General features: G+C 36.5%; 1 protein-coding gene across 3 annotated transcripts in view; it reads right to left on the reverse strand.

The window, feature by feature from the left end:
• Window positions 1–13,575: 13,575 nt before the first annotated feature.
• The window catches only part of AEBP2 (AE binding protein 2), a 32,407-nt gene continuing 19,206 nt past the window's right edge, over window positions 13,576–26,776 (reverse strand). The window contains exons 4-7 of one of the 3 annotated variants that reach the window (XM_010566108.1): window positions 21,423–21,490; window positions 17,310–17,423; window positions 16,981–17,047; window positions 13,576–15,667 (exon numbers count right to left, since the gene is read on the reverse strand). In XM_010566108.1, the coding sequence (XP_010564410.1) occupies window positions 16,993–17,047; window positions 17,310–17,423; window positions 21,423–21,490 (237 nt within the window). In that variant the 3' untranslated portion in view covers window positions 13,576–15,667; window positions 16,981–16,992. The remainder of the gene's footprint in view (window positions 15,668–16,980; window positions 17,048–17,309; window positions 17,424–21,422; window positions 21,491–26,776) is intronic. The other 2 variants (XM_010566109.1, XM_010566107.1) reach the window with 2 other exon arrangements.

Below are 26,776 nucleotides of genomic sequence, written 5' to 3' on the forward strand. Positions count from 1 at the left end.
CCTAGCAGCACCAGCAGTACATAAGATGTTTACACTAAACAATAGTCTTAAAAAAAAACACACAAAAAACCTCTAAACCCCTAATAAATAAATGAGGAATATGAAAGAAAAGTCAAACATACATGATTTGTTTTTCCTTTGCAGCACAGCTGACCCTCCTGCAGTGTGCAGTTTTAACTGTAATTTCTCATTGGTTTTCCTAAAAATTTATCCATATTATGACATGCATAGTATACTGTTATCAATCAAAATGCCAGAGACACTGATAAGCACAGTATATACATTCTTTGTATAAAATAACGTATATATAATACATATATGGTTTGTATTATATGCAAATAAATACAGAATATCCTGTTCTCTCTTCTATCAACTACGTCATATTGCAAAATAAAGTTTAAGAGATCCATAGGCAGCTTTATCTGTTAGCAGTTTTACAGACTTATGGCTGTTTTGGAAATCCCAGTAGTATATTAAAGCACATCTGATATTCAATTTAAATAATGCATAGTCATTCCTTGGGGGATGATGAAACCCATCTACCTGAAAACACTCTCCTTACTTTAGCTCTTGACTTCAAAGGCATTGAAGTGATATCTAACTACAGCCAGCCTCATATTTTATCTGTTTCATGTAAAATCCTGTACATAGGTCTTTAAATTTTGTCTACAATAAAATGACCAGTTACAGAGCTTGATTTTTGTCATAAGGTCAGGTACACAAAATATGACTTAGCCATATGAACTGTATGTAGGCATGATTATTGTGACTAGATGTTCAAAACCGACTTCTTACTGCAGAAATTTTTCTTCAGACTAAACAAGGGAGAGCAGCAGTTGAAAGGGGAAAATATTTTTTGTTGAATCCTCAGTCTTTTAAACACTTACACTGGACAAGAAACCGAAGTTGAAGGAAAGGGTATAGGGAAGTAAATGGCAGGGCAAGTTAAGTTGTTTGATGATAGTCTGTAAGGAATTTCCATTAAGGACATGTAGTCTAACAGACACTCTGTGCCAACCCTCTGATCAGGTAGGTATGTCATGAACACAACTACACCATCGGGCATGCAGACAAGGTAAGCAGAACATGTTACTAATTAGGTCCAGGTAAGCACCAAACTCCTGGTTACAGCAAAGACTGAAGCTGTATTTTGGAGACCAGTGAATCTTGAAGGAGGGGAGGGTGGCAGAAGTTGACCCACAGAACTTACGGTCCAACACCAATGAAGACACCAAACCTCTGGTAACACTGAGGTCTCCAAAGTGTTTCTTAGCACCACTGACCCATCAGAACAAGAATCAGAAGGCAGTAGCCAGCAGAGCCAAGCAGCTAGGCTGATTTTGGTACTCAAACTAATTCCTGTAAAGGCAGAAAATGAAACTTGGGGCCTTCTGATCTGCAGCTGAGGAACTAAGCATTGTATCACCTTTTAAGAACCTAGACACAAGGAAAAGTTGTGTGCTCTGCTTGCATATATGCTTTCAGTGCAATCAAGAAGACAAGTATCATTCAGGGGGAGAGACATTTATCACAGAACTAACAGTATGTTTAAGCGTAGTTTCTGTTACAACCTGGTTTCAAACGTTATTTGACCTTGTGGTTGGCTCTTATACTACAGGGAGATGCAATTTCCAATGCCTCATATTTTATTGCTATGTTATAACCAGCAGCAGTCTGCTAATCGTTACTAAACGTACCCTTACTCATGCGTTACAGCCTACGTCTTTCATTCACACACGCACACTTCGGACTAAGACTAGTTAATCCATCGCTATCTCAAGGCTGGAAAACTAAGCCTGCACTGAAGAAAACTTACGAAATTTTTCCTTTCACGTAATCGTCTCAAAGGCAGCTGCCTGATAAAACAGTATTAACACAGCGAAAACTTTGTTAATTTAGAAATACTAGTACAGCTAAGTCAAGCATCAGTCCTAGACACGCTGTACTCTTTGCTGCTAAAACAGGACTTTCCGATAACTTGTGTTTACCGAAAGACTCGCTTAATGCATCAGCCCCTGTATTTCTCATGGAACCTTGCTAATAATAGTGAACAGGTCCAGAAGACTGGAGTCATTTGGGGTCATTTATCTAACAGTATTAAACAGACCAGGAATGTAGCAAAACGACTGATGATGCCAGAACCCAGAAGTTCACACAAAGGTAACTAAGAGTCCCCTGACCAGTAGGGCAACCGAGAGGCAGATTAAGGCATTAATAGGAAAATAGGTTGCCATTTTAATATGGTTTGTGGGTGCTTTTCCCCCCTCAGTGATGATACAGAGACTTCTTCAGGTTCTAGCCCTTTTCTGTTTCCCCCTTACCTCTAGAAGTGTCCTTCCTTTTTTAAAAAATTTACAGCGTCTGGACTCACAGACATCAAATATTGTATGGTTTAATACATTTGAACTATAAGCTGCGTTTACACTGAGAAAACAAAAGTTTTACCAGTACAACGCACCAATACAAGTTAAACTCACCTACCAATGTAGGCGCAAAGGCATATTTATCCCAGTCACTTTTCAGTCTGGCTTGACGTCCTTTCTCACATACATCTAGCTGAAGAAAACCCCTGGTGCCACTGCAGAAAAGTGACTACAAGGAATTCATGTCTTACATCAGTGTAAGCTTTTGGGCAAATTCACTCTTCCAGATCCAGATGCACTAGCAAAAGAGGTCCATCTTTAGAGACTACCATTCCAGCCATTTATCACAAAGCATTCAGGGGATTACACATTAATTCTCTTCAGGTAGGATTAGGTTAACCTGAACAGTTAGGATAGTTGATCTCATGTAACAAAGAGGAGGCATTTTATTCCTCTGTCTGTGAATAACATGGAAGTTTCTCTAGTCACTCCTTGATAAAACTGGTTTGAAACAGTACAAAAACCCTGCCCTCTTTTGTGGGAGGCTTAGACTAAATGGGTTCTCCTTCATCGAAACATTTTAGAAAATTAACGTGGAAAAAGCTGTGTATGCTAATCAATAAAGATATAAATTATCAGATGTAGACCATCTGAACATTACTGAAGTGTTGGGTCTCAATTTATTTTAAAGATGGATTTCTGAGGTCAATTGTGCATCAGTGAAGAAATTTCTCACACACAAATCCACTACATCACACTTCTGTTGTATTTCAACACTTGTAAGTGTAGCTCCTTCTTGGTAACACTTCTAAAAATAAAGCAGGGACCCTTTCTGATTTTTGTAGTGTAAAACTTGTGCTAGAATGAAACAACAGCAAAATAATTTTGGATGCTTGAAAACACATTTTTATATCCACTGTTAATGAGCAAGATTAATGTTTCAAGCAGCTGTGGATATAAGAAGGTTGTAAGAAGCATATTCCTTCACTCTTCCCTTCCCCTCATTTTTACTTTGCAATGTCGATCTCGAGACCAAATCTTCACGCTTTTGCTCAGTCATCATTTGGACAGAAATCCTATCAACTTTGGCAAACGTGCCATGCTTAGGTGAGGTGCCCCTATAATTGCCAAAGCAGGGAAGGGTAAGCAACCATTGCCAGCAAGTTTCCTAAACCAAGCAGAAACAGAACCTAGGTCTTCTGCCTCCAAACCCCTTGCTGTCACTGGTGTCTTGGGAAGCCACAGCACAGCTGAGCCAGAGAAGAGGAGTCTGAGGAAACACGGAGGACTGCAGCAGCAGTGAAACATACGGAAGAATTTGGAGTAGCGATATTGTGAGTTATGACAGTCTATGAAGAAGAAACTGCTGGACACCAATGGAGGGTGCATATTGTTTTCACTCTATTCCTCCCCCAACCAGATGTGCCCTGAAAAGCCTCCAGGTAGGGATGATGCTTTAGCACTGGAAATCTAATGAAGGTCAGCTTGAAAGGTCAGCTTGGAAGTAAACTGGCAATATCAGGCCACCTTTTATGCTTCTTACCTGTGAACCATTTGTTCCTTTCCTGTGGGTGCCCCTTTTCAGTGACAAAACAGCACAGCTTCTTTCATGGTAAGAGAGCAAAAAAGCCCCCAAACTGAAACCAAGTGATCTACAAAGGGGGAAAGAGGAAGAAAGCGCACACAAGAACAGAAGGACATGCTGACTTTTGGATTTTTACTTTGAAAATATACAATCACTCAAAAGACACATCATCTGTATGACTGACAGCTAAAACTTTGTCCCTTATTATAAAAGGAACGGATGAAGTGCAGATGGCAGCTTGTGTATTGAGTTGGCTGCTTCATAAACTCTAATTATGGTGGATGCAAAATGGATCACCTCATCCATCTGGAATAAAAATGGGATTATCATTTGGCAATTTTGTTCATATAGGACTGCAAAATATCTTGCCCATCTCTACTCTTCGGCATTGCAGGGGTTTAACAAAGAAATATAGAATAACACAGAGCCCGGACTGTCTTTTATTTACAGAGGTGATAAATTAACCACTGGAAAGATAAAACCTGCCCAAGCAATCATTTCTCCTCACTGACCTCATGCTTAGGCACTGCTTGGAATGAAATCAGCTTTGGAAAAAGTCATCCATAATTGAAAACAAATGGTGACAGTGCACAAGAAAGATACACCAATAACTGACTTGTAGCTCCAAGACAGTTTCCTAAGCTCCATGAAAGCTTGAACCTTTCCTAAATAGGCAGCCAGTATCTAGTGACATACTCGCCACCACTTGCCAGATTCCTGTCACGCGTACATCACACATCAACCAGTGGATTTGTTTGTTAAAACAAAAAAATTAGGAATACTGTGCTCCTTTTAGCTATGCAACTACAACAAAATAGATCTCGCTATGAAGTCCACAGTACATCATACAAAACACATAGTTAAGGACCATGGAAACACACATAATTATGACTCAAATCACCACTTACATGAAATGACATTAGGCTTTGTGACACACATGCAAGTAATGACTTAGTTACTCAGCATTTGCTTGGGTACTTACAGTCAGGAGGTACTTCAGGGATAAACAATGAATAGCTACCCAAGTTATAAAACTAGTGCTTTAAAACCTAAAGATTATTTGTTGATGACACTACTGTTGGGGACAGGGAGGGGAACCACGCAGTGTAAATGCACCTTATGCTTTGGCAAGGAGGCTGACTAGACAGTTTGTAGAAATAGAAAAAACAACTTGCATCATGGATTCCAACCAAAAGACAACCTGATTTCTTCTGTAACTTCTGATGAGCACCTTTCTAACACAAACATGAACTCAAAACCACATGGATCATTAGAAAACAACTTACTTCACACAGACAGACGTGGCCAAGAAAAAAAAAAAAGCTTTAAATCATTGGAAAAAAATCCCCCAAAGCATCTAAATCCAATTTTTAACTGTGACTCATTTACCGCTATCCCATTATTATTTCTAATTTCATTCAGTTAATCATCTGTTGCCTTTCACATCATGGCAGAACAAGTACAGAAATTCTATACTTCTGCTTTGGCAGTATTTTGCATCCATTTTGGATGACTACCGAGTTGAACAGCAACACTGAATTTGGCTCAACAAATTCTTACATAGCTGAGATGTTTGCCAAAAAAATGCAAACTCATGTTTACTCACCATCAAATAAAGAACTGGATCTACAGAAACAGAGAAAAGAGGCTAGGTAAGAAATTGCCATCTTACCACCTTCCCCTTGCAAGTTCTTGCCATAGCAGTAGTGAGAGTTAAGCCTAGGTCAAGGGATTGCCTTCACGTCAGACTTACCTGCCATTAATCTACTCGTATATTTTTAGCCTTCATTGTTGTGACTAGAAACTGGAAAGCATGACCCAACTGTACCCAATGTACTGATCTCTACCTGAGATTGCAAAGAGCCTAACACTATAACCATGTGTACAGTGCACCAGAAGCTTGACAATGGCATTATCAGAATCCCTGGAAAGCTACAGAGAGAGTGATAAGAAGCTGGTCGCTTTCCAGGCAACCACCAAATGAAGGAAAGAGGGCTGCAACCAAAAGATCTGGTATGAAATAAGGCTCAGGTTCTACAATTCCTGGGCTAGGTGTGGAGCACAGCCCATCCACTGCTATGTTCTTCCACATCTGGCCATGCAAGATAGTTTCTGAGATGCCAGCTTAAAATTTCAGGCTTGAAGCACGAGCAAGCAAGACAGTGTATGTCAACAGCTCTGCGTTTACTGCATTATCTTGCACCACTCTTGGATAGATGCAAAGCAATTCCCTTTCCTGCTGGGAACAGAACTATGTTGCATCATCTTTCATTTACTAGAGAATAAAGGTTATGTAGGTGATTACTGCAAAACAGTAGATGCATAGTGAAGTTTGGGGGCATCCAAACAAGAAATACAGTAGAAAGCAAACTGACTAATACCACTTTTTGTAAAAAGGGTTTTCTTCAGAGAAGTTCTATAACTACCAGCACAAAAGGTTTGGTGCATCTTGCTGCCATCATTTCAATGCTGCTATTGGACAATTCTGAGAGCAACTGCAGCTCCGAGTTTAGCAAGTTTGCTTTAATCCTGCCTTGTACATGGCTACTCATTTTATAGACAAAAATTTCATTTTCCCTCTGAAACGACTACTCAGATACAAAAGAAACTGTGATCCTGATTCTAGCAGCATTCTTCTCTCATCTCCTAAGGTGAATAATAATCTGAAAGGTTTTGCAATTGGCAGGAATTGAAAGTTGTTTTGTTTTTAAATCCATGCTGAAATTGCCAGATTTTTTACTTAGGGGAGGGGGAAAAACAAACAAATAAACAAAAAAACCCCCGATCTGACTACCTAAACAAGAAAGTTTGATATGCAACTTACTTGGACAATAAATACAGAATTCCATAAACATCTTGTCGTGTCCCTTTAGGAAGATAATCAGGTGGTCAAAAGTACAATGTTGGGCATCACTGGCAAAGAAAAGGTAATTAAGAGAAGGTGACCAAGCACCATAACTACCCAGCCACATTTTACAGAATTTGATAATGTTCAAACTTTTCAGGTCTTGGATAATGAAATAAAACCTTTCATTAAAGTATTTTCACTTTTACTAGTCAGTTTTATTAAAAGAGAAGGCAGTTTCTGTTCTCTGCAATATCTGAGATACACAACAACCAGTAAGACAGTTAGGAGAGCTGTTAAAACAATAATACATAATTCCACCCTATATCAACACAGGCAACAAACTGCATGAGACTGGTTTAGAAAAGCAACTGAACACCTTTAAGTAATATCACTTCATAAAGTGATGTATTTATGCGTAGTCATAGTGTGGTAGATTGCTGCCACCTTTCGGCTACAGATTGCTATGAAATTAAATTTGTACCTAAAACGCACAGTTAATGGAAATGCATACTGCGACGTGTGGGTTCCTAGCATCTCGGAGAACAGTGGGGTGGGACAGCAACATCGTTTATACTTTCCTTAAACGGCACAGCATGTGGCTGCATCTCTTGACAACTACTTACCATCTTCCAGCTTAGAGTATCTTCTATTGCTGAAATCGGCACCCATTGAAATGCACGTAATGGTTACTAAATTATGAAATACCTTCTAAGATTAAAATTAACAAATATATTAGCCAAGAAAAAAAAAAAGGAAGAGGACTCCAAGGAGAAAAATACATCAGAAACGACAATGTGCAGTTTGCACAGCTTCTAGTAGATTACCCGGATGAGGCATTAACCAAGACAAAGCTTTTGTTTTGCACTTTTCCTCCACAATAATTCACTGCTGAACAACAATAAATGCAGTTTAAGGTAGCGACCACCTTTCACCCCAAAACCAGCTCTTTGGAATTTTTACAGCATACATTCAACTTTATCCTCATCTGTTCATTTTAAAAGCTATTACTAACTAGTCAATGAGAAGTAAAACATGAAAAAAAAAAAATTCCAGCCACCATAGAATTGACCTATGCAGCCTATGTTACAACTTGAGAGACTATGTATATAATGCGTGAGCAAAGAAATCCAGAACTTTACATGAGTCAGATATCAGACTCCAAGATCTAACTGGAACATAAATCCTCAGACTTCAAGTCAATGGCAAACTCTCAACAACTGTAGAGGGAACAGCTACAATGAAACTAACAGATGAGCACAAGACTATTAAAAAAAATCTTCGTATCTATTATCCTCCTTTCTTAAGGGTATACAAGCCAATCAAATGTTATTTGAATGAGGCAGCACATGTATCTGGTCAGTGAGGACATGAAATTCATACGTGACTGCACAGCACAATGAAAAGGCAGCAATACTGCACGATGGCTCGAGTATGGAGGCAGAGCAAAATATTTAATAAGTCATTACACATGAACTTGCTCACTGTCAGCAGAATGTCTCTTGACATCCTTTTATGTTATCCCACCTCCCCACTTGTTTAAAAAGAAAGAATCCAGCTGCAGGCAACTGCTAATTAAATACTTTGGCTTTCAGCTACAGTTGCTGTATGCACACATCTGCTGTGCAATAAACAGTTTTAAGTGTAACTGACATATTTTCAATGCTCTAGGAGAGAATATTTATGACATGAAGAAAGAAAAAGCAAGCAGGGTCCAAGCCTCTGCCTCATATTCACTAGAAAGTAAAAGCTGCAAAGTGTTTAAAATTAAAACGGTTTAGAATACCTTTATTGCTTAAGGGCAGTCTTAAATCTCACATTTCAATGCCTTTCTCCCAAAACAACCTATTTACTAATTTTTTGGCCTTGAAATTATGTAAATCCAAATATATGTTTCAGTGCCTTGACGTGTTTAGAGTGGCTCATGTTGAGCATTTGGCTTAAATGAATCGTAAGTGACATCATATTCCATTTTCCCTGATTTCACAATCTGCGTTTCAGACAACAGATTTGAACAGAGGTAGACAAGTCAAATATCCGTAATGAAGTCCTTCTAAAGTGAAGAGGCATTGGTCAGACTCCGTATGCCTGTACAAATCTCACTGAGCTATGTCAGCTTAGACACAACATGGACGGAACAAGCCAAAAACCACGACTGAGCAATGACATTCAGACAAAGGAGATCTCTGAGTTTGGTCAGTGGCATTAAACGTCTAGTACTATTACAGAATTAGCTTTTGACTGTAAAGTTGTGTGTTACTAGTATTCAAGTATTTCATAAGTCCCTTTGGAACTTATGGTGAAACATCTTTCATGCCTTTTTTGCTGGATATTGTTGAAAGCAGCTGTTCTCACAAACAAGTATTACAGAAGGAGGAACATTTCCATGTAGATACACCTATCTCTCTAATACAGTAAACATCCTCCTTAAATACAATGCAACTATACACTTTCAAGTTAAAAAAAAAAGAAAACAAACAGCAAAACAACACAAAAAACCCCACTGAACAAACCATCACTGACTAAATTTTCTTACCTCCCTTTGTTAGTCAGAAGGGCTACCGACTGTCTCAAATCAGAGGCAGTTCTTCACAGTAAATATATGAGGGGATCTTATATCCTCCACGGAAACTACAAACACAGGCGAAATACTAAGATGAAAGGATATTAAAATTTGACAAAACTTTTGAACAGTATCCAGTAGACAGTACTCAACTCTTCTGTAAGCAAGCCAACCCAAGGGTATGCTGATCAGCAATTATCTCTCCTCTGGGATGAAGTAAACAGATTTATCATATTACTTATTATTTGTTACTCTACTACCAAGGAGGATTTACACAAGTGAAAAGGGGCCATTTTTAGAATTAGTAAAAACAAATAATGTAGCATGAATCACAGCACATTAATCTTCACAAACAACTGCAAGAGTTGAATTTACCCGTACCTGGCTGTCAACCAACAGCCCACTTTTAGTATGCGATCAACACCATTTTATTCTCTTTACACTTCAAACTACATTTCTTTATTCTGCTCTAAGGTACATTGTGACATTGAAGACATCTTGATTTTAACTCTTCTCTAGAAAAGAATTAGAGCATTAAGAGGCAGACAACAGCTTTCCAACTATACATTTCATTAAAATGAAGAAAAATACAAAGCAGTTATTACACAGGATTTTGATAAAGCTACACCAAACCCCAAACACGCATACTCTGTAGATTACCATACAGAGTACTCTATACTGTAGTATAAAAATTAAGACACATGGACGTATAGTCTGGGGAGACTTTTTCACTGTAAGGACAGCTGCTGTTACACAGTAGAAAAACAAATTCTCAGCATTGCCATTTCCAGTCAAAATCCAAAACCCCAAGTTGCAACACTGGTCTATGCTCATCACCAGTTTCTTACCTGGAAGGAGTAAATTCACAGCTCCTGTCTCCTGGAACCAACGTTCTGCTTTAAACACAAAAAAAATAATCTGGCTTTTTTATCCCCCTCCAGGAGATAACCGAAGATTTGACAGCATATCTAGATCTATTTGTTTTTTCTACTTTGTCAGCTATATTCAGGGAAACTTAACAGAACAGACGGCTGAAAAAAAATTTTAATCTTCCAGGAGTATCAGGTTTTATTGTTGGTCAGATTTTAGTTCATCCTACGTTATTAAAAATATTATAATAGAGATTACAAAAGTGAAGCCCTTCAGCACTGTAACAATTCTTCTCATAAATATATTTAGAGAGATTCACCTCTAGTTTTTATACCCAATTCTTCTCATTGTAAGCACTAGGAGACTACAGCTGTATTAATGAGTATTCATTCTTTTAGTCTTGATTTATATAATTGCATGCACACAGTATTTTAGAAAAAGGGGTCTTACTGAAAAGGCATGAAAAAATGGATATTCTTTATTTTAAAATATTTTTTCCCTCGTATTGCTCAAAACAGTAGTGCAGGTGGGGCTTTTTTCCCCCCAAAATGCGTTAATTCAGAAATTTTTATTAAAAGTTGAAGCAACATAGTTTACCAAAGAGTATTCTTTGGTTGGAATAAGTAAACACCAGGATAACTAACAGATCTAAGGGCATCTTTTAACTGACTAAGAAAATCCATGTGATGTTAAGGCCATCTTCTGCTGCTGGAATGTTTTGTTTAGAGTATCTTGTTTCAGGGATCAAGCTGTTTATTTTACTTTTACAGCCTTGTGCATATAGGAGCCATTCACAGAATGTCTGCTTAACAACTTATAGAAAATGACTGAAAGAAACCATAGATTCAGCTGCTTTTTTAAAAGCCAACTTTCCTGATGAGATGATTTTTTTTTTGTTGTACTTGTCATACATTAATGTGACAAGAGAAATGATAGGTTCATACGCAAGTTTAAAATGTCAAGGCAAGAAAGAATTAAGTGAGAATATATCATCTATTTCAGACTGAAGTATTAAATAAGACTGGTCTTCTACGATAACCAATTCACATGCTGCATTGAAAAGCTGAAATCAACCACTTAAATTCCTATTATTAAAACCAATGCAGATTTAAACATAATTAACCTATTTGTTCCCAAATGAAGCTAGGCCAGTTTTAATATGTAAATCGGAAACTACTGATATAATTACTTAATAGAATATAGAAGTAAAGGAAAAAATATACAGTGTTGCATATTATGCAATTTGGCCCCAAACTGAAAAATCACAGTAACTTCAGAGAAACTTATATGCAATATGAGTATTAGAAAAAAACTGATGTGTTTCTGCTCCATCTATTAAAGTGCTTTAGTAGACAGAACGAGACCTAGTTTAAAAAAGTCAGCTGTATACTATGCTCAAATGCTAGCAAGTCTTCCCAGACAAAAATTTCCATCCACTTAAGCAAAAGGCAGACATGTTCTTCAGTCCCAAAACAGCACTCCTCACTCAAAAATCCTGTTATTCAGCTGTAGAAAACTGTAAAATTCAAGCCAACACATTCCAAAAGGACGGGTGATTTTGGGCACAGCTACTTGGGTGCACTGCAACTCCTGAAAAGTGTGACTTTCAAAGAGCTTCATTCAGTACTTCCTCTTTAAATGTGTCCCAGAAATAAGATAACCCAAGACATCCACAAACACATTTGAGATTTCTGAAAATGGTGTCACCTGACAGCGAAGGAATAAACATTCCATCCCACACCCTTTTCTGACCCACATCCTCAAGCATCATCATCTACCTTAAGACGATAGTGCCAGTGTAGTTCAAACATATCGTAGGCCAAACCAAACACAGACTAAAGCCCCAGATCCAAGTTACTGCCACAGCTGATCAGTTTTCAATTCAAACAGCTCCAACTCTAGCCATGATCTACAAACATATGAACAGCTTGCTAATGTGATCTAAACATAGCTGATGTCTTCCTGAGCATGCGGGCTGGAAGAGAAAGCCTGCTTAGTTCTGAATCACAGCAACACAGAACAATTCATGTCGGGAGGGACCTCCAAGGGAGGTCCACTCCTGCTCAGTGCAACACCAACAACACTGAATCCAGAACATGTTGGTCAGGGCTTTAGCTGGATCTTGAAAGCCGTCAAGGACAGAGATTTCTGGGATCCCTTGGAGTAATCTGTTTCAATGCTTTACTATCCTCAGAGCGAAAAAAATCTCCCATTTCAATTTATGACCACTGACTCTCACCCTCGGGCTGTGTAGTTTTAAGTGAGCTGGCTCCACCTTCCTGGTAACATCTTAGGTACTGAAAGGCTGCTGTTCGGTTCCCCCAAAGATTTCTCTTTTGCAGGCTGAGCTTGTCCAGGTCCCTCAGCCTCTCCTCGTGGAGTACACACTCCAGTGTATTTTGCCAGGGTTTAACTTCAACTGTAAAATCAGCCATTTTCTTTTGCTCACCTTCTATAATGTGTTAAAGATAATAAAGAACCTCTAAGCAAAAAAGTATAAATTTACGATATTTATATAGTTACTCATTAGAGCAGTCCAGAAAGACTGCAGCAAAGGGTAAAATAACTACAGGTTTTTCTTGGTGACATTTCTCTACAAAGAAAAACACTCCAGCTGGGAGGGAATGCATTCTGTAGGTTTTTGGAAAATCTATTAAAAAAAAAAAAAAAAAGGTCTTGAGAGACAGGAGGAAACCTCTACATGTTACATGCCGAAAGAAAGCACATGGAACTACTCAAAAGAGGAAGGGCCAATTATTTCATTAACACTTTTCAAGAAGGACAATAAGAGCAGTAAGATATTTTTCAGAATAAAGTGATCAATGCCTCCCAGCAAGCTGTGCCAGTTCCATGTATCTGGTACTCTAACAAAACTGAAATTCATCCAGCGACACATACAAAAACTGAAGTGGAGCTTTAGAGAGGCATGACTGTCATTTGAAACATAAAACACCACCAAATAATTACATAATTTGTAGAACAGAAACAACTTTCAAGCATAAACAGTTTTAGCAATTCACTTTGATAACTTCAAGGTATAAACCAGCCAAAAGTCCACTTACCTTTTACTACTATGGAAAGTTTAATTAATTCCAACATATCCATTTGTTCACAGATATTTTGAATTTAAACTGATTTTTCCTTCCAAGACAGAAGCTGTACCATGAGAACACCAGATAATACGTTTCTCAAACCCAAGAAAAGAAATTCAGTTTCCATGAACAATACATGACTTGAATCCATGAATTCCCCGTTTTGTAAAGGTACGTGTGTTATAGAGGAAATAGATAGTGACAATTTTATATCTATCTTTGAAAACTTCATTCAAATCTTACAATTTTGAAGCTAATGAGGTTTGTTTGCTTTGTTTTATTAGAAAAAATACTCAGGCAAGGTCTACAATCATCTGTCAATTATAAATGACTTACAAGAAACTCATGAAGCAATAAAATTAAAAAAATACAAATACAAACTATATCTGAAACACTTCTATTTGGCAATTTTATAACAAATTCAAAAAAAGAAACAAAGATTACGGATTACTTTATAGGTACAGAAAAAGCAGTAGGTGAAGTGCTCAAGCAAAAAAAAAAACCAAAACACTGCATTTTTTCAAAAATAAAGTCACATCACTACAGATTTTATGAATAATACCCTTATTAAACAACCATTCCAGAACATCTTATATTAGTGGTGCTTTTAATCTGCACTTCATTTCGTTTGATAAGATTTTTTTTTTTTTTTTTTGTGTATATAAGTAACATTTTTAACCCACTGGAGCTAAGCAAGACTCTCGTGTCAGTACCAATGCAGAATGCATTTGTATTATATTAGGATATGCTCACTTCTGCAACCAAAGGGTTACTTTAAGTTTTATTCTATTTAATAAAAATTTAGTGTAAAAACTGCTGGTTATTAGTTTCACTGTAGTAAATTCCTCCCAAATAAGGAGGACTAACTCTGCAGTTTGACTGCATATATCCGTACAAATTTTACATATTAGTTCCTTCCAATAGTAAGGAAAAAACTAATTTCACGTTCACTATTAGAAAGGAGTGCCATGAATTAATTATGGGTACTATTCATCCCTCTAAGATTTCTGGGAAGGATGTTCAATGTATTTTTGTTCTTACAACAGATATTAACAGTAGTATATAGTCCCTTAGGTATGTAAAAGAAGGGGGTTTTTTATTGTTAAGGAAGGTGCTTTTTTTTAAACAATTCTTCTGGCAGCACTAGTGAATTACAATATCCTTCAATATTATTTCTACCGTAATATATACATTTTAACTTTCATGCCTCTAGAAAAACATCTACAGTACATTTCATAATATAAAAATATATTACAAATCTGCTGAAATATTTACAAGCAATGTCCTATTATCTATATGCAACATTTTTGTCTCCATACAAAGACTAACAGGTTAGACACATCTCTATTTGTCAGTTAAAAAAAATCCACGGCTTCTTGCTTATTAAGCAAGAAAATGATTTTACTTTCCTTTTCAAAGCCAACTTTGGTGCATAAAGGATTGAATTTCTAGATTTATTTTTTTTAAAAAATACCATTTTCTTTACATCTAGAAAACATTAGGCCAAATAAAAAAGTATACTTTACAAGTGAATGGGGATTCTAAAGGGTCAAAAAAGTAAAATAAAACACCAATAACACTAACTGCTTAAGTACAGGTTTTTCAAAAACCGTCCATTGATACGGATCACATAAAAGCAGATCTCATTAACATACTATACTACTCCTGAAAAGGGGGTCAGACGTACTGCAACACTCTTAACATCTTTAAACCGTACTATATGTACTCATAGTTGATTGGAAAAGACAAGCATTCCATCAACATTTGTTTAAACATTATAATCCAACATATTTTAGGGATCTGCAAAAGGACACGAGATTACAAATGACAAATGATTACTATCCACCATACTCAAAGGGCAACAGGATAATCCCTTGGTAGCTGTTTTATTGTCTGGCATATGTTATATTTAGTTAACATTGACAAAAAGACTAATAGCTTGTTAACAGTTCTCCTGGGAATTGTGAATAAATGGTGATGGTTACTTTTTCTTTTCATCAAATATAAACTACTGTATTCACTAAAGAAAAAAGCAGCTTAAAGAAGCAAGCATGCAAAGCCTTTTAGTTGTTCCACTAAGTTGCCAGAAGAGTGTTTGCTCAGTCTCCCACTGTACCATTCCATGAAAATGTGGATATACAGTAATATATTAATATATTCCACGGAAGCATCAACTTCATTCACAGAATGTTTACACTAAGCATAAATACTTATCTAAGAAAAAAAAAAAAAAAGGATGGGATTTGACTAATGTGCAACTTTATTTCTAAATCCATTGTCAGTGACTAAGACTGCAGGTGTCCCCACTTGCTTGGTTTTTACCTCTTCAACCTCTTCTGGGGCATTGTTCTGTAAAAGAAAATAGTACAGTTTTACATAAAGACCCTGAGATGTAAATTTGATCAGCTAGTGTATGCTATGAATTTATGACTATTTAAAATCTACTTTCATTTAATTTGATTAAAACTGAAAGCCATTTTAAATGATCCCATATTAGCATACGTTTCAGAGAATTATTTCAAACTTTCTATTGGAGTCATCATTTTAGCATGACATTATAGCTGTCACTGAATTCCCTTAACCACTTTTTTCCCCTTGCAAAGTTTTGGTCTTCAACTTTATTTCTTTAATCTCCCACAGTTGGTCCCAAAGCTCTTTTTAATCACACACTGATCTATACTGCTAAAAATCTGTACAACATTATGTGAGGGGACCTTAATTTTATTTGGGAGAGGTAGAAGGGCTTGCTCATTTTTCTCCAGGGGCTTAATCCCAAAGTCCATTACATTTTTATTTTAAAGGGTTATTTTTTCCTTTTCAAATCAAAATAATTGTCAAGTTCTGCAAAGGTAATCAATATATAAATAATTAACACTTAAATAAGATTATAAAACAGTCACTGTGTTAAGCAGTTTTAAAAAACACAATCCAATTTCCTCATAACTTTTTTATGATTTAATGTTAACATCAGTAATTCATATACTAAAAGTAAGTATTTTAAATACTTACATTTACAAAGATAGCAGATATAGTATGATGATTTATTTTCATATTGTAAACCAAGTTCTCATTAATTTGATTAGTGAAATACACTGAATATTAAAGGTGAACTGAAAGGCTTATTACATATCAAGACCTCAGATAAGTGTTCTAGTTACTCCTTTAGACACTAGGTCACTAGATGTTAAAGAAGAAACGTAGGAACACTGAATTTCTGTTTATGGCAGAAAAAACTTCTTTTTTTCCCCAAACCCACTTTCATGGATTTTTAGTATAAGTCCATAAATATGTATCTTTGGACGTTCAAAAACTTGAAGAGTGAATTAAGCATTTCAGATTACCTTTAAAAACTGTACACACACAGAACTGTGGGTACTGACAATTATGTGAGCACACTAATAAAGGGGGGGAGGAAAATCAGGAGATTATTAGAAACAAGATGGATTAGAAGCCAATCTGAAGTCCTAAAAACACAAATGTGAATGCAGCTTAAAGACAAGTAACATGTACTGTCCCCTTCTGTCCCCCTCTAAAGAATCTCGTATTAAAAAATAACAGTACTTGTATACAAGTACAGATTTCAAGGTAATACTGCATGTATTACAGTTGAATATAAAATATGTAAAGATAAATTTGGACTTTAAAAAAATTGGTATACAAACCAGTATGTGATCTTAACAGAAGTGATCTTTCAGGATTCCACTGTATGTACCTCCTTTACTAGAATTTCTGTACACCAAGCACAAAAAAGTAAAATACACTTGGTAAATACAAACATTCCCCGTTTCTCAGTAACTAGAGTTCAGTTCAAGAAGTTAAGTAATTCTGAAACAACTTAAGACCTCAGAACTTAACTCCTGGACGCTGACAGGATTGAAGCTCCCTGGTCTGGTGTATAATATATTAGCAATCCTGATTTTCCAACGTCAAAAAGTTAAGTGAGGCTTAAGACTATATTTAAGTAAGGAAAGTTTCAAAATTAGGACATTACCTGTATATGTTTGGGTCCAGAAGCAAGGCAGTATCTTTTGGTAGTTTTGATAAATGTACTACTTTAGTTTTTAACTGATGTCGCTCACTTTCATTTACCCACACATCAGGCAGACTATGAATAAATAAATAAAATAAAAATATTCAAAAAAGATCAACCGTTTTTCTTACCATAAAATTATGCGGTAAACTAGTACATATGAAGTTTTTTAAAGTAATCTTCACATTTCACTGGTTAAAAAGCATCTTCACTGGAGTGAGGAAAAGACAGCCAATCTTTACATATTATACTTCAAAGTTTTTCTCTCAGTGTGAGAAAGATACATAACAGATTTTAGATTATTCCAGAAGAATACTAAACTAAACATACAATGATAATGGCACTACATTCTCTATTTTAACAATTTAATGTGAAAATGGGTAGCAGGTAAAACAACAGATCTTTGAAAATACATTATTTAACTGGACATAAAATTCTTTGACACTGTTAAAAAAGCAAGTAAAGGCCACCATATACTGCAGGCACTGAGCTTCAAGTTATACTAAATTGCTTGCTCCAAGTTCAAAGCTTTCAATGTCAAAATGTTCCCACTTTACTGAAGTTAATTGTTTGATTATCTTCTCAGGAAATCCAGACAATCACCACAAAATATTTTGGCTATGTCACCGTTCTCATTGTGAGATGGAATAAAACTCAGTCTTTACACATTAAAGGGAATTGTTGTTTCAGTGCCACTTGCAGTGAAACTTGGGGAAGAGGGCTGGAGATAACATACACAATTGATCCACGTTTCGTACTTCAAGTCTTTGAAACAAAATATGCCTACTTCAGAGTGCCTTATTGCATTATTGCTTCTTTTACTGAAACCACATTGTGTTTTTAAGGCCCTGCTGAGGTTTTCAGGTAACACATTCTTATGAGAGGCACTGGGCTTGCAGAGGTCATGAATGTCTTACTGAAAACACGCTTTCCTGCCTCCTTCCAAAAGTTAGCATTGATCAAGGCTGTGCAGAACAAACAAGTGATCCATTTTGCTTCCACTATTGGAAAAAAAAAAAAAAAAAGAAAAAAAAACAACCCCCCAAGAAAGAAAATAAAAAACAAACCCAAACCAAAAACCCCTTAAGATTATTTTCAGCCCACAAAAAGACTTTTTTTTTTTTTTTTGTAAACGTGACCTAGGAGCCAAAAATTAATTTCAGGTTGGGGAAGAAGTTTAAGTTTGTAGTTAAGAATTCTAATGTTTTAAAACAAGTTTCAAATTGAGAAACTCAATATTTAAGACCCTCTAAATGAAACAGTTCTTTCTCTGACCAAAGTTATATGCAATTTTACAGACTTTCGTGAATTATTAAACTGAATCTCTATTTTTCAGCAAATGAAAGTTAGCTGTAAGTCAAATTCAATTTTTTGGGTAAACCATCCAAAAAATGCAATGAAACAGAGAACTTCTATCCCAGTAGGTAAAGGAGGGGGGGACTACCCAGGAGGCAATCCATATATCTACTAAGGTTTAATATGGATCATGAAAGGTGAAAAAACATCATAAGACTTTTTTTTTTTAAATAAACCCAAAATATTTTTTTTTTGACAAGCAATATTTGGAAGACATTTTTAGTAGAAGCTATATGCTGAAGATGCAAAGCGATACAAACAGCAAATAAGAAAACTTTTCACTTGCAAAGACTATTTGAAATATAAAGACAACAACTCAGTAAGCTAAGAAGTACTGGCACAAAGAATGAACTCCTGCTCTAAAAGTTATTTCCCTCTTGTATAGGAAACAGGTTAAAGACCAGTATTAACTTTTCCTGAAAAACTACTTAATGTACAGATGACCTGGAGCAGTTTAACAGTTTCTCAAGACAACTCAGAGTAGAAAAAGTTAAATCATTATTACCAGTTCCATCTGAAAGGCTGATGAACAGCTCAGCACAATGGAAAGTAATCATCATGACTGTATCCAACTTTTCTAAAGTGTATGTATGTGCAAGTGTCTTACACATTCACTGTGTAAGACAGATGGATGACATGAGCAATGATACCTTGCATTTGCTGTTCTTAACTGTAATAACCAAGATGAAATTGAATCTACTCAACACTCAATAATTCAAAACTACATCATTCGGTACAGGAAATATACCGTCTACCTAACCCAATCAAGAGGCAAGAAATATAAATATAAAACACGTTATTCCTTTGACCTGACAACCAAATCTACATTCTATCAGGGATGTCTTAACATTAGTGAATAACTTGTCTTCTCCAATGCAGAGATTCTAATATTGTATTCATCTGCATGAGCAAAAAACTCATTAGACTCTGTATTAGGAAAAAAGTACTGTGATTTTTTATTTACTTTTCATTTTCCCAGAGTGTTATATGCTTTTTAAAAATGCTTTTTATCTTAAAATGCCATTAACTGTCTTTATCTGTAATATTTTAATAAGAACAATTTTAGAAAGCTGTTACATGCAGTATTACCAGCTGTCCTAAAAGGAAGCAAGAAACTACACTTTTTACTAGAATATTTTAGTTATTCTCTCCCAAACTGAATCGAAACTTGTAGTCTACAAGTGCTGCAACGAGCAGCAAAAGCTAAAGACACTTTAAAATTGCAACAAAATGCCAAATGTTGCTGTGGATAACTTATGAGCAACCCTAGTCCTCTGCAAATAAAAGTTATAATAGATTCACACTGCCAAGTCCACACTACTGCACACAGCTAATTCGGGACACTACAAAATTGAGTTAATTTAAACCACCAAAGCAAAGGTAAATTTCTGTTATGCTAAGGCTTAGGATCACCATCCCACTCACTCACTTAAAAGCAGCACTGAATCTAAAAGATCCCCCTGTTCTAAAATTTAATTGCATGAACTATGACTATTTCATCTGAAGCTTAGATATCCTTACCTAAACAATTCTACCAATTTAGAGATATCTTCCTGGTAAAACTCAAGTTCCTTTTAAGAAAGAGCCTCTAAACCTGCAGGTCCTACCTAATTATGCAGCTATTCACCTCAGCGTGAGCTAAACGTCTCAGTAACTTCCATCTTAATGTGAACTAAACATCCTAGTAACTTCATCTGTATGGAGGACCATGGATCCAGGAATCGGTATGCAGGATTATGGATCCAAGAAATAAGTTCCATTATAATTATTCTTACCTTTAAAAGGAAAGTAGTTAATCACCTTAAAACTTGTGGAAGACATGGAGCATACACCTACTGCCTCTCCTAAAACTACTCTGCCTACTGCTCTCCTACAGCATAGTGGAAACAAAACATTCATTCTACTTTTCCATATAATTAAGATCAAAGTATTTACATAAAAATTCTTTTCTGTGTCAGAAGAAAGATACGAGATCTCAGCTATTTCAAAGAAATAGATAAATTATTTCTAAAGTACATTTACTACTTCACATGTCCCAAGCCTACCCAAGGGAAGTACCTTCATCCTGTATTACACACAAGGCTACCCATTTGGAACGAGGCAGAACTTTGAGGGAGGTGGGCTGGAAGAGAAAAAAAGCAGCCAAACATGCTGGAAGAGTATTCCAAGCTTCCATGGGAGAATCCAAAGAAGCAGCAATATGAGATGGATACCTTAAAGGGCCAACTGTGGTTATTACACTGTTAAATTGTGGCAGCTAGGCAAAGATTCTTGTAGTATTACTGTTACACTGATGATTGTACATTTTTCAGTATCTAAAAGTATTTCAGGATCATGATGAATCAGCGGGTAAAACAAAGTTGTCTCAGTGATAAATTTCCTTATGTATACGGCTGGAAAAACCAACCTGAACTCTTCACTGAATAATTAGAGGACTTTGTTATTAACACCCATAGTGACAAAATGCATCAAAAATACAGCTTCAAATTTACCCGAACTGGTATCAGAGTCTAAAGACTTGAAAGCTAAAGTAAAAATCAATTGAAGCATTGCTTATTATTTTTTAAACTTCTAGATTACTTTCTAAAACCCATTTTTTACAACATGAACTTTAATTTAAATACTCAAAGGTGTAACATAATTTAGTAACAGACAGTTCATTTACCCCACTGTAAATCCTTCCCCATTTAAGTCCTGTATCACTAGCAATATACTCACATGTCCTCTGGTGTCCAATGAAGCAAGAGTTTTATTTTTCCAGAATCTTCTTTTCTTTTAGCTATTACCTGATAATAATTACATAAATCATAATTAAAACCAAATATGCAGATTTGTTCTCAAAAACTGTTGTTCTTCATGTTCAACTGGACATTCATAAAAGCCAAACTGTTTTACTCTTTGAAAGTTCTATTAATTCTATATATAAGTAGAAAGTATATTTCACTACTGAAGCCATTCTTGGCAAGGTTTAATATTTTCCTTTAACATTTGTCTACTGAGTGATCCCTGAAAAAAAAAAACCAAAACCCACAAAACGCATCCTGTAAGTAGTCTTCTTTCTTTTAAAATAGTTCAAATTTTTAAGCAGCTACTCCAAAAGCTTTGAAGAACATACATTCTTCTACAAATATGCTCATGTAGTTCCACAAGACATCTATAGAAGGTGTGAGAAACTGATGCGGCTTATAGTTTAATTATAGCATGGCATAAGGATAAAATTTTCTCTCACAAATGCTTTAACATCTGGACACGTCATACGTATAACTTTCTAATTAACCTTTACTCATTGCTTTTCAATACCTAAACGAAGAACTGAATGAGGCAAAGGCTGACAGATTGTTTAATGCATACATAACAGGGACCCTTAACACTGTAGAGAGTACAATTGCTACTGTTGTTATATGAATGACAAATCAAATGACATGTCAAAAACCTGTGAACAATTGATAGAGTGTAAGCAGAACATACGTACTCCCCTGGTAAGGTCCTGGACAAGAAGTGAGAACTCCTTTCTCAGTTTCTCATACTAGCTCACAGTAGACCAGCACATAAGATACTCTCACAGAGAATAGTTTTCAGGTGAAGGACCCTGAAGCTATACTCCCACCTTTAGCCATGATAAAGTTAGAAATCCACACAGAGAAAGTATAAAAAAGATATTGTTCATTCAGGTACAAATATATTCTTTAACACCAGCATTCAGAAGGTACCCCAATAATTTACAGTATCCAGAAACACAGGGAAAAGCCATTTGCTTCCTCTTCTACTGATTTACCCTCACCTTCTCCTTTACTACGTCACAATACTTCATACAGATTTTCCCTATTTGCTTCAAACACCAATTCTCCCACTTTCCGCACCTCTGAGCATAAAAAGCTTACTAAATCTTTCAACTACACAGTCACTGCAGATACTGTAAACTCCAAAAGTTTACTAGAGAACCTTTAAAGCACAGAAATACAGAAGGGTGGCAAGTGATCTTTACGAAAAAGGCTAAAGTAAAATGCATACAGAACTTAAATACTGAAGTCCATAATCTGCATCAACCAAACCAATTTCCCACAACTAAATATCATGGTATATTAAACTTAGTCATTACATTTCAAGGAATTCACAAATGTGTTTAAAGTTTTATTTTTACAACTATGCAGTGATCCTCTAAACAAAAATGATGCCGAGAAAAGTGACCATGGATTTAACAGCCAGATTATTAATACAGATATATGATATCTGAAGGTATCAATATGCTTGTAGATGAGAACTGGAATATTGGGTTTGCATGGCAAGGCTGGAGCAGGGCAGGGGGTGGGGGAGAGACACCTACAAGGGTGGCGTCTGTGAGAAGCTGCTAGAAGCTTCCCCTGTGTCCGACAGAGCCAATGCCAGCCGGCTCTGAGACGGACCCACCGCTGGCCCAAGCCCGTCAGTGACGGTGGTAGTGCCTCTGGGATAACTATTTAAAAAGGGTGGAAAAAAAAAAAAAGAACAACAGCAGCAGAGAGAGGAGCGAGAACATGTGAGAGCACCAGCCCTCCAGACCCCAGGTCAGTGCAGAAGGAGGGGCAGGAGGTGCTCCAGGCGCCGGAGCAGAGATTCCCCTGCAACCTGTAGTGAAGACCATGGTGAGGCAGGCTGTCCCTCTGTCCCCCTGCAGCCCAGGGAGGTCCACGGTGGAGCAGATCTCCACCTGCAGCCCATGGAGGACCCCACGCCGGAGCAGGTGGGTGCCTGAAGGAGGCTGTGACCCCGTGGGAAGCCTGCGCTGGAGCAGGGTCCCGACAGGACCTGTGGCCCCATGGAGAGAGGACCCCACGCTGGAGCAGGTTTTCTGGCAGGACTTGTGGCCCTGCGGGGGACCCACGCAAGACACAGATGCATATTACATCTAAGTACTAGTTAAAGCTGGGGTTGCTGTCCCTCTATCATATGATCAATAGCACTGCTTCTACAGGGATTTACAATATAATTCATGGTGGTTCCAGAACACCATAGATCTCTGTGAGAACCACCCAATATCGCCACCCGCATTCTCCAACCGGGAGAAAAAAAAAAAAGTACAAACTGACATTAACAATTTCTCATTTTCAGTACAAAATTTAGGAGTCTCCTGTCTTACCATCAACACACTGAAAAGAGAGATATTTGTAAAAACTCAAAAAAAATGAAACACTGATGTGCAAAAGAAATTCAAGGTACAAAATTTAGGGCAATTCAAGTACTGCCTGAATTGTACCACTGCAAGTACCATTTTCTTATTCTAGAGCCCTAGTAACATCTTCAAGCAATCAGTGCTTAAACTAAGGGCTTGAACCAGCTTTCTCACACACACAGAAGTTTGACAGGAGGATAAAGTAACTTTCAGCAGTAGAAAATAAAAAAAAAAAAACCTTTTTCATAACAGAAGAGCTAATCATATATAATACATGAAAACTATGAAAGTTATAGCTAGGATGCTTTCACAGAGAGAGATATACTTGTATCCAATGTGAATTTTGCAGACATTTTCCCCATATCATTGGCTTCTCTTGTCCCTACTAAATTATCAATATTCAAAATCTGAGCAATTCACTTGTTTTTGACTGGGATGGAAGATCCTCTTTCCATATATGGAACAAGCCTATCTTTGTTTAATATTAAAGTAGTATGCTAGCTTTCTGTTAGGCGACAACAGAAATCTGGCATCTATAGCTGTCATTGCTTTTTCCCACATATATTTTGAAATTGTAAAATTTTAAAAAGTTTTAATATAAAAAGTATTCAATTTTATCACAATTAGTGCAATGAAAATTTTACCATACGCTAGGCAGGCTAGAGTCAGAAACACAGCTCTGATGCAGACAAATGCAAAATTGCAAAAGTTTTGCAAAAAGCAATTGAAAAAATTATTTGCTATTTTGACACTAGTAATCAGAGCTTTATAGTCAAGTCTGCAAGAGTTACAAATGAAATGGAAGAAGTCTAGCATGTCTGCAATAATGATGCTTTGAAGACTTAAAAATATTTTGTAAAGAACTCAAGTCCATTTAAGTTTTTCATTTAAAAATTTAATTCAGCCACTAGATGTATGCTCAGTACAGCTTTATTTGAAAAAGACTCTTACTATATTCTTTAAATTTCATGCACTGTCCCAGAAACAAAAGGGAAATTTAATTTGAATTTATCTCTGTGAAGGAAACGTGCATCAGAGTTGTCTCAAATCAGAAATGGAGTTCTGCTGACCTCTTCTGGAAGATGAAAAAAAATTCACCCTATAAATTGGTATGCGTCTTACTTTACTCACTTATTGTGTTTGAAAGTTTCAAGATTTCAAAACACATAAAACTAGTATCAATACATGTGATTGCTGAACTGAAATATCTGAAAAAGCTAAAAACAGTGAAGAACACTTTAGTATTCAAGTATTTTAGAGAATTAATTCTAGCCATTTCAAAAAACAGGGGGGGGCATGGAAGACAGGGTAACCTATAAGCTGCGGTTTTTAATCAGTATAGTATCTGCTCTTTAGGTTAAATGGAAATGCTTGACTTTCTCCATCTGACAATTCAGGGAATCAAAGTACCAAGAATTTGACTCCAATAAAAAAAGCTAAGCAGAAAAAAAACACATAAAGAAGTCAAAGATGAACCCTGGATGGCAAAAAACGTTTCTTCAAAAAGGCTTTATTGATAACTGCATTCTACAGCTTTCCACATCTATAAAGAAAAGGATGAGTTTAAAAGAAAAATATATAAAAGCAGTGCATTTTCATAGGAGACGAAATGTACCTACAGTGATTGCTTAAAAATTATTCACATTAATAATTTTTTACTAGGATATGCATCTTGTAAAATACTGCATCGTGCTGACATTATTCTTATGCTGCATAAAAAAGATAAACCTACATAATTTATGTCAGTTTTCAGACAGCAAGACAATTTTATCTTCATTTTTTTCACCTTTCAAATTAATGCCCCTCATAATTACACATTTTTTCTGAAGGTGGACCACGCAAACTTTATTATACTATTTAGCCCGTCACTATTCAAATTCAATGTCCTAATGCTTTTAAATTGTATAAAATGTGTTTGCATCAGACGTGACCACTAGCTCAGTATAACAGTGTACATCCGCAAGATTGCTTCTATTGCACCTTTTCTTTTTAAAGCAGTTTTTAGGCTCAATCTCATCAATATAGCTGATGTCCAGCACAAGCCCAACGCAACTGTAGCAGCACACGAAAATAGGGTAGCAAAGTGCAGCATAGGGCTGGAATCTTAGAACAGTTCTCCCACTGCTACAACCTCTCCCACAAATGAAGCTGAAGCAATTTCAGATCTAATCAACCCCCTACCATCTCAAGTGACGCATGCATGGATAAGCTAAAAGGATTTTCACCACTTCCTCCAAGTTAATTCGAAGCAGTTTTAGAGCACATTCCTCCCTCTAATTCCATCTCCTATGAATTATTCCAATAGCCAGAGGTGAGCTTCCACAACTGAGTGGTCTGTCTGGATAACCTTTCAGATTAAAGCAAGCTGTGAATTGGAAGAGAATCTGCTTTTCTCACAGCATTGTAAAATCCATGTTGGCCAGCAAAACTAGAATGAGATTTAAATACAGTAACAGCTCAGCCACCTGCAAACCTCCACTTGCAGCTGGTGCTCAATGCACATAAAGTTCAGGAATAATCATTTGGGAAAAATTTCTAATACAGGCCACAGATATTTATAGCAATCATCAGTCTTGTAGAACAGGACGAAATAATTTTCACGCACATAAAATCAACTTTTATTTACGGAAAGACTGACAGTTCAATAGTTTGAATCATGTGTTAACCTTAAGCCATAACTGAAGACACAGCAGTCAGCATTCCTTCTCTGGACAATTTGCAGTTCATCTTGCACTAGTCTGCCAATTTACAAAGCGTGCTCCCCCTCACCCCCCCCATTTTGTCCCATCTCTTCATTTTTTTCTTCAGCTGAGTCTCTACCTTTTATGTGCCCATATCTCCCAATTTGGTTAAGAAAACCTGAGATTACATAGCTTTTTGAACTTCTGATCCCTGTACCCCAATTCAGTGCTTTTTTTTCCCC

This window comes from Haliaeetus leucocephalus, unplaced genomic scaffold (genome assembly GCF_000737465.1).
Source record: "Haliaeetus leucocephalus isolate CR32 unplaced genomic scaffold, Haliaeetus_leucocephalus-4.0 Scaffold206, whole genome shotgun sequence".
NCBI lineage: Eukaryota > Metazoa > Chordata > Aves > Accipitriformes > Accipitridae > Haliaeetus > Haliaeetus leucocephalus.